Below are 14,135 nucleotides of genomic sequence, written 5' to 3'. Positions count from 1 at the left end.
GGTATAGTTGAATCCTCTGGGTCAAAAAGCAATGTTTTAGGATTGTGTGATGAAATGATGAATAAAAGTAAGGATACGACAGGTACATAAATAGTTATGTAAGTGTAACGTGTTGGTGCAAAACGTTGTGGTCGTGTTGCATGTTACTCAATGGCTGTGTGTGTCAAAACGAGTTTATTTGAAAGAATATACAAATATATACACACGGACATATATATTTATACAGTATAACAGTACCGCATGTATTGGTTTTAAGGAAAGAGTTGAAAAGCAGTGTTCAGAAAAAAGCATAAGACGCACAAAGTACCATTTCACTACATGTAATAAGTTGTCAAGTAGACATGTGAATTAAGTGGTTAAGATAGTGGCTACTGTGCAAGTAAGCTTCAATTGTCTCTAAAAGGTTAGCATATGTGTTCTACATGATATCAATGGCTAGACGTGCTCGTGGAGAAACATTACAAACAGAAAAACACACTAAAGGTGCCTTTAACAAACCTGTTAATAAATGAGAACTTAATACATATATGTATGGCATACTGTATATGATTGAGAAAGTTGTCCTGTTTAGTTTATGTATTGTATACTTACGGAAAAAAGTTGGCAATCTTTGCGTATGGAGATGATTAGAGGGTCTTTATCAAAAGAGAATTTGCTTGGTGATTTGTTCATGTTCTGTAGAAAAGCAAAGGAGTAGAAATAAATACAGTATCATACTTCATAAACATACAAGAAATTTGTAGCTGTATTAACCATTGTTGGTATTTGAAGTGATAATTTAGGAATAGAAGTGTAGTGATTGCAGAATTTATAGAGTGCTTACCTTGTATGACTTTGTAGATGGAAATGTCTTTTGTTGAAAGAGCTCTTTGTTGTCTACTATATATGCAAGGACAAGCATAAGTAGGTGTGGTTATGAAGTACTTGACCATTGAAATAAAGCAGTGGTATCAAATGTATGGACCGTGGTTTGGCTCAGGCCTGCAAAGGGGTTTAATGTGGCACAAGAGATAATCTTGTAAGGTACAAAAAATAATAATAATATAATAGGTATGCCTCTGAGTTTTCACAAATCTAGGTCAAGTCAAGTCATCTTTAGTTATTTCGCGCTTGAATCATCCAATCGGAAATGCTCCATAAAAAATGTATAGAGGGTGCGATTTATTGCAAATTGCACAAGAAATCTCTAAAAATTCATGTTAATGACAAGTCTGATGTGTGTGCAAAGTTTCACGAGTTTTCACACATGTATAGATAAAAAAAAACAAAGCAGCACTTTACTCGGCAACCAATGCATCGCTATAGCAGCAGCGTGCGACAAAATAAAAAACTTTCGATAAATTTGCATCTTAAACATCTTAAGATGAAACACACCAAGTTTGAACACGGTCGGATGAATTTTGTAGGAGGAGTTAAAATATGACCCCTAAAAAAGGCCACAAAAAAAGGCTACAAATCCCATCATAAATCAAAATGGCGGACTTCCTGTTTGGTTTAGCACATGGTTCCAAGAGACTTTTTTGTACATCGTGGGCTCTTATGTATGCCTCTAAATTATCATAGCGCTAGGTGAAACGTACAACCGGGAATGCTTCGTTAAAGAGGAGTTTTTTAGCTCAAAATGTGATGCCCGGCCACTACGGGACTTCCTGTTGGGTTTAGCACATGGCACCAAGAGACTTTTTTGTACATCGTGGGCTGTTACATTTGTCTCCAAATTTTCGTAGCTCTAGCTGCTTCGTACAACTGGGAATGCTTCATTAAGAAGGAATTTTTTCCTTTGCAAACTGTGCATGCCACGGCAACAGCGTGCGACAAAATAAAAAGCTTTCAATAACTTTTCATCTTCAACATCTTAAGATGAATCACACCAAGTTTGGAGATGATCGGATAAACTCTGTAGGAGGAGTTCGTTAAAATAAGACCCCTATGAAATGGCCCAAAAAATGGCAACACGTTCCAAAGTAAATCAAAATGGCGGACTTCCTGTTCGGTTTAGCATATGGTTCAAAAAGAGTTTTTTGTACCTTGAGGGCTGTTACATATGTCTTCAAATATTGGTAACTCTAGGTGAAATGTACAGCCGGGAATGCTTCATTAAGTTAGAATTTTGAAACACAAAATTTGATGCCTCGCCTCTGGCGGACTTCCTGTTAGGTTTAGCATATGGCACCAACAGGCTTTTTTGTAGATCATAGTCTGTTACATATGTGTACCAATTTTCGTAGCTCTAGATTAAACGTACCACCGGCAATGCTTCGTTAAGTAAGAATTTTGAAACTGTAAATTTGATGCCCCGCCACCGTCATATAGTATGTCAAAAACTTTAGATTTTTTACCATGATGTTGTCCCAGGTGTTGAGATGGTACAGCCCAAGTTTGAAGTCAATCGGGTTAACTGTGTAGGAGAAGCGGGCAAAAGTATGACCCCTGTAAATGTGCAAAAATGGGCCAAAATTGGACATTCAAATACTCATACCTCACTTCCTGTCTATTTTAGGGTACACATGTCAAAGAGGTTTTTGTTCATCTGGATGTGCTACAGGTGCCACACAATTTTCGTAGCCATAGGACAATCGTAGCGGGACAGGGATCCGTTAAACCTATGTAGGTGGCGCTACAGAGCCATTTTTCTGTTATCATGTATGGCGACTTTAAAATATCAAATTTTTCGCCAGACCCGATCTGCGTGTAAAGTTTGGTGAGTTTTCGTTCATGTTTAGTGCCTCAAAAATGTGGTTGTTTGCGGAAAAGAATAATAACAAAGAAAAAGAAGAAGAAGAAGAAGAAGAAGAATAACTAGAGCTGCGAGCAGCTATAAAGGGCCCTCGCAACCCGGGCCACGTTGGGGTATTTGCACGTCGGGGTACTGGCATGTTGGGGTACTGTCAAATAGGAAACCATCTAAATTGTAAACGTTTTTGCCATGCTTTGTGTTTTTAAAGTTTCATGGAAAGGCCAAAAACGATGCACAATTAACAAAATAAAATCAAAATGGATTGGCACATGGCTATATAGAATACTTTTTGAATATATTCGGCATGCCTGCCAATATTCACACATCTAGCTGAATCATATAATCGGAAAGACTTCATAAAAATGTCTAGAGGGCGCTATTGAGCCATTTATTACAAATAGCACAACAAATCTCTAAATAAAATATTCATGTTCTAGACAGGTCTGGTGCGTGTGCAAAGTTTTGTGAGTTTTCACCCATATTTAGACTCTCAAAAAAACATTTTTCTTCACAAACAATGCATGGCTACAGCAAAGGCGTGTGACAAAATAAAAAAATTCAATAACTTTTCATCTTAAATATCTTAAGATGAAACACGCCAAAGAATGAAGACGATCTGATAAGTTCTGTTGAAAATATGACCCCTATAAAAGGCCCCAAAAAATGGCTACAAATACCAAAGTAAATCAAAATGGCAGACTTCCTTTTTGATTCAGCATATGGCTTTAGAAACCTTTTTGTAAGTCTTAGGCTGATAGGTATCCCAATTTTTACAAATCTAGCTGAATCATAAAACACAAAACATTTGCAAAAGCTTCATAAAAATGTCTAGAGGGCGCTATTGAACCATTTATTGCAAATTGAATAAGAAATCTCTAAAATATTCATGCTGATGACAAGCCTGATGTGTGTGTAAAGTTTCATGAGTTTTTGCACATGTTTAGACCAAAAAAAAAAAGTAACATTTTACTTGGCAAACAATGCATCGCCATGACAACGGCGTGCGACAAAATAAATAACTTTCGATAACTTTGCATCTTAAACATCTTAAGATGAAGCACACCAAGTTTAAAGACAGTCGGATAAATTTTGTAGGAGGAGTTCGTTAAAATATGACCCCTAAAAAAGGCCACAAAAAATGGCTACAAATCCCAACGTAAATCAAAATGGTGGACTTCCTGATTGGTTTAGCATATTGCTCCAAGAGACTTTTTTTGTACATCCTGAGCTCTTATGTTTGCCTGCAAATTATCATAGCTTTAGGTGTTTAATCAAAACGCAAAATATGGTGTGCAATTCCCATGCATTGCTATGGCAACAGCGTGTGACAAAATAAAAAACTTTCGATTACTTTGCATCTTAAACATCTTAAGATGAAACATACCAAGTTTGAAGACAGTCGGATAAATTTTGTAGGAGGGGTTCGTTAAAATATGACCCCTGAAAAAGGCCACAAAAAATGGCAACAAATCCCATCATAAATCAAAATGGCGGACTTCCTGTTTGGTTTAGCCCATGGTTCCAAGAGACTTTTTTGTACATCGTGGGCTCTTATGTATGCCTGCAAATTATCATAGCGCTAGGTGAAACGTACTACCGGGAATGCTTAGTTAAAGAGGAGTTTTTTAGCTCAAAATGTGATGCCCGGCCCCTGGGGGACTTCCTGTTGCGTTTAGCACATGGCACCAAGAGACATTTTTGTAGATCCTGGGCTGTTACATATGTCTACAATTTTTCGTCACTCTAGCTGCTTCGTACAACTGGGAATGCTTCATTAAGAAGGATTTTTTTCCTTTGCAAAAAGTGCATGCCACGATAACAGCATGTGACGAAATAAAAAACTTTCAATAACTTTTCATTTTCAACATCTTAAGATGAATCACACCAAGTTTGAAGATGATCGGATAAACTCTGTAGGAGGAGTTTGTTAAAATATGACCCCTATGAAATGGCCAAAAAAAATGGCAACACATTCCAAAGTAAATCAAAATGGCGGACGTCCTGTTAGGTTTAGCATATGGTTCAAAAAGAGTTTTTTGTAAATCGAGGGCTGTTATATACCTCTACAAATTTTGGTAACTCTAGGTGAAACGTACAGCCGGGTATGCTTTGTTAAAGAGGAGTTTTTTTTAGCTCAAAATGTGATGCCCGGCCCCTGGGGGACTTCCTGTTGGGTTTAGCACAGGGCACCAGGAGACTTTTTTGTACATCTTGGGCTGTTACATATGTCTACAAATTTTCGTAGCTCTAGCTGCTTCGTACAACTGGCAATGCTTCTTTAAGGATATTTTTTTTCCTTTGCAAACAGTGCATGCCATGACAACAGCGTGCGACGAAATACAAAGCTTTCAATAACTTTTCATCTTCAACATCTTAAGATGAATCACACCAAGTTTGAAGATGATCGGATAAACACTGTAGGAGGAGTTCGTTAAAATAAGACTCCAATGAAATGGCCAAAAAAATGGCAACACGTTCCAAAATAAATCAAAATGGTGGACTTCCTGTTAGGTTTAGCATATGGTTCAAAACGAGTTTTTTGTAGGTCATAGCCTGTTACATATGTGTACCAATTTTCGTAGCTCTAGATTAAACGTACAACCGGCAATGCCTCGTGAAGTAAGAATTTTTAAACTCTAAATTTGATGCGCCGCCGCCGTCATATAGTATATCAAAAACTTTTCATTTTTCACAATGATGTTGTCCCAGGTGTTGAGATGGTACATCCCAAGTTTGAAGTCAATCGGGTTAACCGTGTAGGAGAAGCGGGCAAAAGTATGACCCCTGTAAATGTGCAAAAATTGGCAAAAATTGGACATTTAAATACTCATACCTCACTTTCTGTCTATTTTAGGGTACACACTTCAAAGAGGTTTTTGTTCATTGGGATGTGCTACAGGTGCCACACAATTTTCATAGCCGTCGGACAATCGTAGCGGGACAGGGATCCGTTTAACCTATGTAGGGGGCGCTAAGGAGCCATTTTTCTGTTATCATGTATGGCGACTTTAAAATATCAAATTTTTCGCCAGGCCTGATGTGCGTGTAAAGTTTGGTGAGTTTTCGGTCACGTTTAGTGTCTCAAAAATGCGATTGTTTGCGGAGAAGAATAATAATAAGAATAATAATAAGAAGAATTCCTACAAAAACAATAGGGCCTCGCAGCGGCACCGCCGCCGCCGCTGCTCGGGCCCTAATAATAAGAATTCCTTCAGGAACAATAGGGACCTCGCAGCGGTCGCTGCTCGGGCCCTAATAATAATAATAATAAGAATTCCTACAAAAACAATAGGGCCTCGCAGCGGCACCGCCGCCGCCGCTGCTCGGGCCCTAATAAGAAGAATTCCTACAAAAACAATAGGGCCTCGCAGCGGCACCGCCGCCGCCGCTGCTGCTCGGGCCCTAATAATAATAAGAATTCCTACAAAAACAATAGGGCCTCGCAGCGGCACCGCCGCCGCCGCTGCTCGGGCCCTAATAAGAAGAATTCCTACAAAAACAATAGGGCCTCGCAGCGGCACCGCCGCCGCCGCTGCTCGGGCCCTAATAATAATAAGAATTCCTTCAGGAACAATAGGGACCTCGCAGCGGTCGCTGCTCGGGCCCTAATAATAATTCTTACAAAAACAAGAGGGACCTCGCAGCGGTCGCTGCTCGGGCCCTAATAATAATAATAATAATAATAATAATAATTTTTACAAAAACAATAGGGACCTCGCAGCGGTCGCTGCTCGGGCCCTAAAAATGTCTTCTATATTTTCATATATTGAATCAATTATTTAAATAGACCGCAACAAAGGGCTGGGCGATATGACTGAAAAATGTATCAGTTTAAATATTTATTAGTTGTTATTGACAGTTATAATTGGGTTGTTTTTTTTCTATTCAAAATAAGGATCAGGAAAACAAAAGGCTGATAATTTGAAATATAAATATTTAACCTTTAAAAAGACACAAACACAATATGTGCACAGTGTGAAGTGTTTCAGAAACATACAAATTTGAGACATTAAATAAACCTACCGTCCAGCCAAAAGAAATATGAAGCCACCTTATGGAACAATAAATCCATCAAACACATTTTAACCACTTAATATATCAAAAAAATATTGCCAAAAGTAACCTTTCCTTTTTATCAACAACTTTTCTTTCACCATCACATTCATTTTTGGTTAATGTATGACATCTTTTATTATTATTATTATTATTAATCTGAGACACGATGATGACCACGGAATCACTGCTGTTTTTTTTTTGTTTTGTTTTTTTAAGACTTTTTAAGACCTCGCGGGAACCCTGTAGGTCACATATTTGGTTTCAAAAGACTGAATTTTGGTGAAAGGTGAATAATTTAATGAATGGGGAAAAATTGTATTTTGTGACCTGGGCCAGGACTCACCGCTCTGGCTGAGTCTGCAAAGTCGATCTTGAGGCGCCCCATGGCTCTGATGATGGCAATGATGGACTGGATGGTGTTGCTGTAGACGACCGCCTTGTACTGCTTACACTCCTCCTCTGAGTAGCCTGCTTCATGGATGATCCTGCCGCACATGATGAAAGCTTTATCACATGTACAGTGATCCTCACTACATCATCGTTCATCTTTCGCTGCAGCATTACATCGCAAATTGTTTAGTGATTGTTTTTAGTAAATGGGCTTTTATAAAATAGGGGCACTCCCATGCAGCCACCTTTTTATTACATCATCCTTGTGCTTCAGGCATGACCAATGGTTCAATAAATGGAGCCTGTGCAGTGTGCAGTATGCATGTTTAACGGATGCCAGCTCACGTACATTCAAAACTACGTTCGTCAACCTCACTCCTCAAGAGTCTTAACTCTTTTACCACCAAAAACATTTAATAACAATCAGTAAAATCACGACGTATATTGCCATAAATGTTAAATAACGTCAACAATTTTATTTATTTATTTTTCTCAGTGCAACGTCTAAGTGCAGCGCTGCCTGGTCAATGGAATCTTAACCCTTGTGCCTTGGAATCAGTGACACCCTCTAAGAGTACATTTTAGCCAAATAAGTAATTCTACTTTGAGGTGTGATAACTAAGTCAATTTTTAACATTTTTTTTTATTTCAACCACTCAAAATGTTCATTGGCATCAGAACTATCCATACATATGAAGTTTTTTTTTTTTTTTATGTATTCCCCCCTCTTAGGACAATACAAGCCCAAAGAATGGACTATGAAGAAAACGAACTGTGCTGTATACATGTATAAAAAATAAATAAAAAATTAATACTTCATATGACATAATTAGAGCTTCGAATAAGGCAATAAGTTATAACAACAATTTTTTCAATGCATGCCAAATTTTTTGACAATGGCAATTTAACTCAGAACACCCTCTAAGAGTACATTTTAGCCAAATAAGTAATTCTACTTTGAGGTGTGATAACTAAGTCAATTTTTAACATTTTTTTTTTATTTCAACCACTCAAAATGTTCATTGGCATCAGAACTATCCATACATATGAAGTTTTGTTTTTTTTTATGTATTCCCCCCTCTTAGGACAATACAAGCCCAAAGAATGGACTATGAAGAAAACGAACTGTGCTGTATACATGTATAAAAAATAAATAAAAAATTAATACTTCATATGACATAATTAGAGCTTCGAATAAGGCAATAAGTTATAACAACAATTTTTTCAATGCATGCCAAATTTTTTGACAATGGCAATTTAACTCAGAACACCCTCTAAGAGTACATTTTAGCCAAATAAGTAATTCTACTTTGAGGTGTGATAACTAAGTCAATTTTTAACATTTTTTTTTATTTCAACCACTCAAAATGTTCATTGGCATCAGAACTATCCATACATATGAAGTTTTTTTTTTTTTTATGTATTCCTCCCTCTTAGGACAATACAAGCCCAAAGAATGGACTATGAAGAAAACGAACTGTGCTGTATACATGTATAAAAAATAAATAAAAAATTAATACTTCATATGACATAATTAGAGCTTCGAATAAGGCAATAAGTTATAACAACAATTTTTTCAATGCATGCCAAATTTTTTGACAATGGCAATTTAACTCAGAACACCCTCGAAGAGTACATTTTAGCCAAATAAGTAATTCTACTTTGAGGTGTGATAACTAAGTCAATTTTTAACATTTTTTTTTTATTTCAACCACTCAAAATGTTCATTGGCATCAGAACTATCCATACATATGAAGTTTTTTTTTTTTTTTAATGTATTCCCCCCTCTTAGGACAATACAAGCCCAAAGAATGGACTATGAAGAAAACGAACTGTGCTGTATACATGTATAAAAAATAAATAAAAAATTAATACTTCATATGACATAATTAGAGCTTCGAATAAGGCAATAAGTTAAAACAACAATTTTTTCAATGCATGCCAAATTTTTTGACAATGGCAATTTAACTCAGAACACCCTCGAAGAGTACATTTTAGCCAAATAAGTAATTCTACTTTGAGGTGTGATAACTAAGTCATTTTTTAACATTTTTTTTTCTTTCAACCACCCAAAATGTTCATTGGCATCAAAACTATGCATAAATATAGTATATTTATTTATTATTATTATTTCCCCCCGCCATAGGACAACAGAAGCCAAATAATAGATTATGAAGAAAATTAACTGTGTTGTATATATGTATAATAAAGAAATAAATTTGAATCTTTCATATGACATAGTTAGAGCATCAGGCAACACGGTAGCTTTGATAGAAAACTTTGGGGAAAAAAGTACTTTTTGTGGGGCTCCGGAGCGGCACCGGGACCCTCCGTGACTTTAGCCGCAAATTGTGTTTGATTTTCGGGTACAGGAAGGCCCGATTTACACCCCCGTATCCGGCGTCGCACTTCAACGAGCCACGTATCTCTTGTGCTCACGGTTCCAGATATGTGTCAGATATGTGTCATTTTCCCCGTAGGACGTACGGTTCCGGACAAATAACGGAAAGAAAAAGCTCCATTACACCGATCCGTCCGTTTACTTTACCCGGAAATCGTGTGTGTTTTTCGGATAAATTTACACCGCCTGTATCCAATTGTATCCGGCGAACGGAAGTCAACACAGCGACGAGCTACATACCGTTGGGAAGCTACACGGCCCCCGCGGCATTCCAGGACGTGCTCATATGTTCGTTTATGTTTATTTTGTAGAAGTACTTACTTGCCAACTTGCATTTGCAGCTTTTTGTGTCTCCGATCGCCGTTCTTTTCCTTAGATCCAGGAAGCTCATGTCTCGTGCACGTTAGCCTCTTAGCACGTTAGCACGTTGTTGTGAATACAAACTAGCCGAATAAAAATCGAAGCTTAGCACTTTCACACGTAGAAATGCAACGGCCAGATAAGATAACCGACGAGGAATTCATCTCGACAACCGTTACATGTTACACTTCATAAGTTGAAAAAAAAAAACGTTTTTTTTGTTTTGTCTTATCCCTTCTGCTTATTGTTTTCACCGATCCATGCTCCTTGCCATGTTTTGAAGAATGCACGAAGGGAAATACGTCACCTCCACGTTGCACGCACGTTTGGCCACAATGGCACGCCTGCCCCCTGCAGCCTTGGCAGAGCAAATGTCAATGCTCGGCTGTTCAAAATGGATGATCGAACTGTGCATGCGTGTGGAATATGCACGCTATTAATTCTGAAGTTCTGAAGTGAAGAAAGAGAAAAAAAAAATTAAATAACAGCCTTCACACACTGAGGAAAACCGCTGTATTGCAACGACGCCCACCTCTAACAGTGGCTCATTTTGGGGACATAACAACGGCAAAGAGCATTGCCATTCGACCCCTCCCACTAGGGAACGTGCTTCCCACGTCCATGCAGACAAACAAACAGCATATCCCAACACGAAACATAAGTCAATAGCTCGCAATACCTTTTTCTGCACAAAAATATAAGTGGCGCGCGTGTACGCATCCACTAACATCCTGTCGAATGCACAATCAGTAAAAAGCACGAAGAAATAAGTCTGTGTGGAATATGGCGTGCTGGAATCAGTGCGGCGTTTGCAAGGAAAATCATTAATTGGCCTCTACCGCCACCTGGTGGATTTGGGGTGCGAAATCTTTCTCATGGCCATGGCACCGTCGAGGAATGTCCATAGAAGGATTTCATGCAGAAATCACGGAAATTGCAATAAAATACATGCAGTGTCCAATCGGTCCAAAAATGTCACTTATAATGTACATTAATGTTACGCGGTTGGCTAACGCCGATTCCAGGGATATTATAATAGTTATCTCCCTCATGCAATGGCTGAGAAATGTTGGCACACTCGCATTTTGACGGTCCCCCAGTTTTCCAAAGCCGTGGCTCATTTTTTTTTTTTTTGTTTTTTTTTTTTGTTTTCCCCCTGCACAATCAACTCCTAATTTACATATTTGGCTAAGCAAATGGCACAAGGGTTAAACACTAAACTATAGCCAGCAGATGGAAGCATTGTATCTCTTTTCGTCAATGATCAAAGCCTCTGTCATATCAAAGTTTTTCTGTGATATCGTGTGGCAGTAAAAGAGTTAAGAGTAAACGGCGGCCGGTGGTTAGCACAGCCTCAGCTTGGTGGTTCATGCACTCAAATCTCAACCAAGCAGGAGAAGTAAAAAAAAATAAAAAAAAGATTACAGCAAATGGGGACGGTTCGGTTTATGATATTTGTAGAGGGCCTATTGTAACTAGTGGGTAACATAAATGAGAAGCTGGCATATTTTTGGAAGTATAATTTGAAAAGAGACTTATATTCCACACAACACTGAAACAGCCTTTTATTGTTGTGCTTTGTAGGGATGTAACGATATCCAAATGTAACGACACAATATCATGATATTAAGCTCACGATACGATAATTATCACGATATTGTGGGGAGGCTGGATGTTTAAAAAAGGTCTTTTATTATTTATATTTATACTTTTATTTTTATTTATATTATAAAAAAAAATGAGCTCATACTAAAGCACAATATTGTGCTGTTTTACATAACATCAATGTTATGTTATTATTATTATGTTTTATTATTATTATTATTATTATTATTATTATTATGTTATTATTATTATTATTATGTTATTATTATGTTATGTTTTTAATGTACGCACACATTGATTTCCTCCACATATTGACTTGCTTCACAGGCTTATTACGTTCCCTTTCATCTGAAAATTTGTGTCGATTTTAAACATAGAAGGGACAAAACATGCCTAATAAAAATTAAATCACACTAAAAAACTAGCCACCAGAGGGTGCTAGAACTGCACAAATGGAAATCAACCTGACTTTTTAAACAGATGTGTTGCATTTAAGTATTGTGAACATGACAACGACGATATTGTGGCAGTTTTAATATCACGATATCACCCTTATCATTACATCCCTAGTACTTTGTCACAATTTGCCCAAAAATATCTTTACAAAAGCCTGGAAGATTAACACCTTTGCTGCTCATAATGGGAACTCTTGAAAGCCTCTGGTCGGTGGCAATAGTAGGGAATTAGGGATGTACAGAATTTTCAGCCACTGAAAATATTTGGATGAAAATAGCAAAAATTGGCATTTTCGGCATTCGCCCGAAATGAAATTAAAGCCAAAAGAATATGGCCGAAATAGGATGATGTGGTGACGCTAGCAAAACAAACAAAATAAAAAAAACACTGCAAGCATAACTTCAGATTCATAAAACCATGAAACAGTTATTTTAAATATCTCCTTTTCCCATAGACTCAAAAAAGGGAAAAAAAAAATATATATTTTCAAAGTTTTTTTTTTTTTTTGTTTTTTTTTTTTGTATTTGACTGTATTTGTGAAATGCCTAGGATGTTCAGCGGCTGATTAATCAAAAAGGCTACAACAACAAACACAAATCCACTATGTTTTTTCATGTATCTGTACTAGCAGCACAAACACCATAACAAGTAGAGGTGGGAATCTTGGGGCACCTCACGATTCGATTGCGATTACGATTCAGAGGCTACGATTCGATTATAAAACGATTATTGATTTCCCCCCCAGGCAGCAGAAAAAAAACAATGTATTTTTGTGCTTTTAATGTTTCGTACATTAGTTACAAAAATAGTACAAAAGTCCTCTCAGGCCTACATAAACTACTATTTCAGTATCAAGTTAACAGTTCAAAACAGTAAATAAAATACTCAAGTCCTCATTCTGTAACAACAGCTTTTAAGTATATTCAGTCTTCAACAGAATAAAACATAGCATTGAGCAAAAATATATTATTTTTATCCACTCAAAAGTGCATTGAGGTATAAATGAAAGACAATGTGAACTACTACTTCAATACAAATGCCTAAAAAAAAAAAAAGTGCTTTCCTGCTTTTTAAGTTGTGTAAAGATGAACATGTAAACATTAAAGTTTCTCAGAGGTACAAAAAAAAAAAAAAACCTCAAGTGCTTTTCTGCTTTTTAACTTGTGTAAACATGAACGTGTAAACATTAATGGGATCGTTCGGCTTTTTTAACATGAATCTCAATTTGATCCTCACCTCCCGTGTGTGCGATCAGCACTGACTTCTTTCTGACAGCGTTCGGTGACACGCGTTCTGGTTCGACGTTGGACGAGAAGAAAATAAAAAAGAAAATAGTCCAGCAAGCTGGCTGGGGTCTCGGAAATAAAGCGTTTTTCTTCTAAAAACTATTTGTTTTCAAAAGCGTGATACATTTCCATCACAATACTCTTTTCTGAATAAAGTCAGACGCCATTACCGCCAGCCACTACTTTTCTGTTCGTTCGTTCGTTCGTATCACTGCGCGGCGCCCTGTAGAACGCTAACCGACGCACTGCAGCCAGCTAGCTGATACTTCCGCCTCAAGTTGTTTGGCTTTTCGGAGCAGGTCTGATCTCACGAAGAGGTGGGTTGGTCAGCTCAGCCATGCTTGTTGTTGTTTTGAATCTCGAGGCGTGAGTTGTGGATGTGTACTCTCGGTCCGTCCCAAAAAGCGTCCCGAAGACCGCGCGCGCTACTGCGTTTCAGTTCCGCGTACTTTTCGCTCGTTTCGCTTCCCTTGGCATATTTATATAATCGGAATTTGGACGTTTGTGAATCGTTCTCGATTGTTCCACGGCCGAATCGTGAATAATCTAAGAATCGGAAATTTTGCACACCTCTAATAACAAGGGTGTTTCGGTAAAATTAACTAAAATAAAATAAAATAAACTGATAAATAAAAGGCTACAACAAAACAGCAAATCGCAAATCCACTCTGTATTTTTATATACCTGTACTAGCAGCACAAACACCATTAACAAGGGTAACAACAATGCTTTAATAATAATATGATGAGGTCACTAATGGTAATGCTTCTGAATGATACGAGCAACACAAAAACTGGAGTATTTTGTAGATATAGCAATAATGTAAACTAAGCCCCATTTTTTG

The 14,135-nt window shown here is 37.5% G+C and overlaps 1 protein-coding gene across 1 annotated transcript in view; it reads right to left on the bottom strand.

Moving 5' to 3' along the window:
• LOC144015451 (guanine nucleotide-binding protein G(i) subunit alpha-1) overlaps window positions 1-14,135 on the bottom strand; it is an 87,164-nt gene that overhangs the window by 50,662 nt on the left and 22,367 nt on the right. Inside the window, exon 3 of the mRNA XM_077515475.1 lies at window positions 7,137-7,278. Coding sequence (XP_077371601.1) covers window positions 7,137-7,278 — 142 coding nt within the window. The remainder of the gene's footprint in view (window positions 1-7,136; window positions 7,279-14,135) is intronic.

This window comes from Festucalex cinctus, chromosome 3 (assembly GCF_051991245.1).
Source record: "Festucalex cinctus isolate MCC-2025b chromosome 3, RoL_Fcin_1.0, whole genome shotgun sequence".
Lineage (NCBI taxonomy): Eukaryota > Metazoa > Chordata > Actinopteri > Syngnathiformes > Syngnathidae > Festucalex > Festucalex cinctus.
This window is presented reverse-complemented; position numbering and strand designations above follow the sequence as displayed.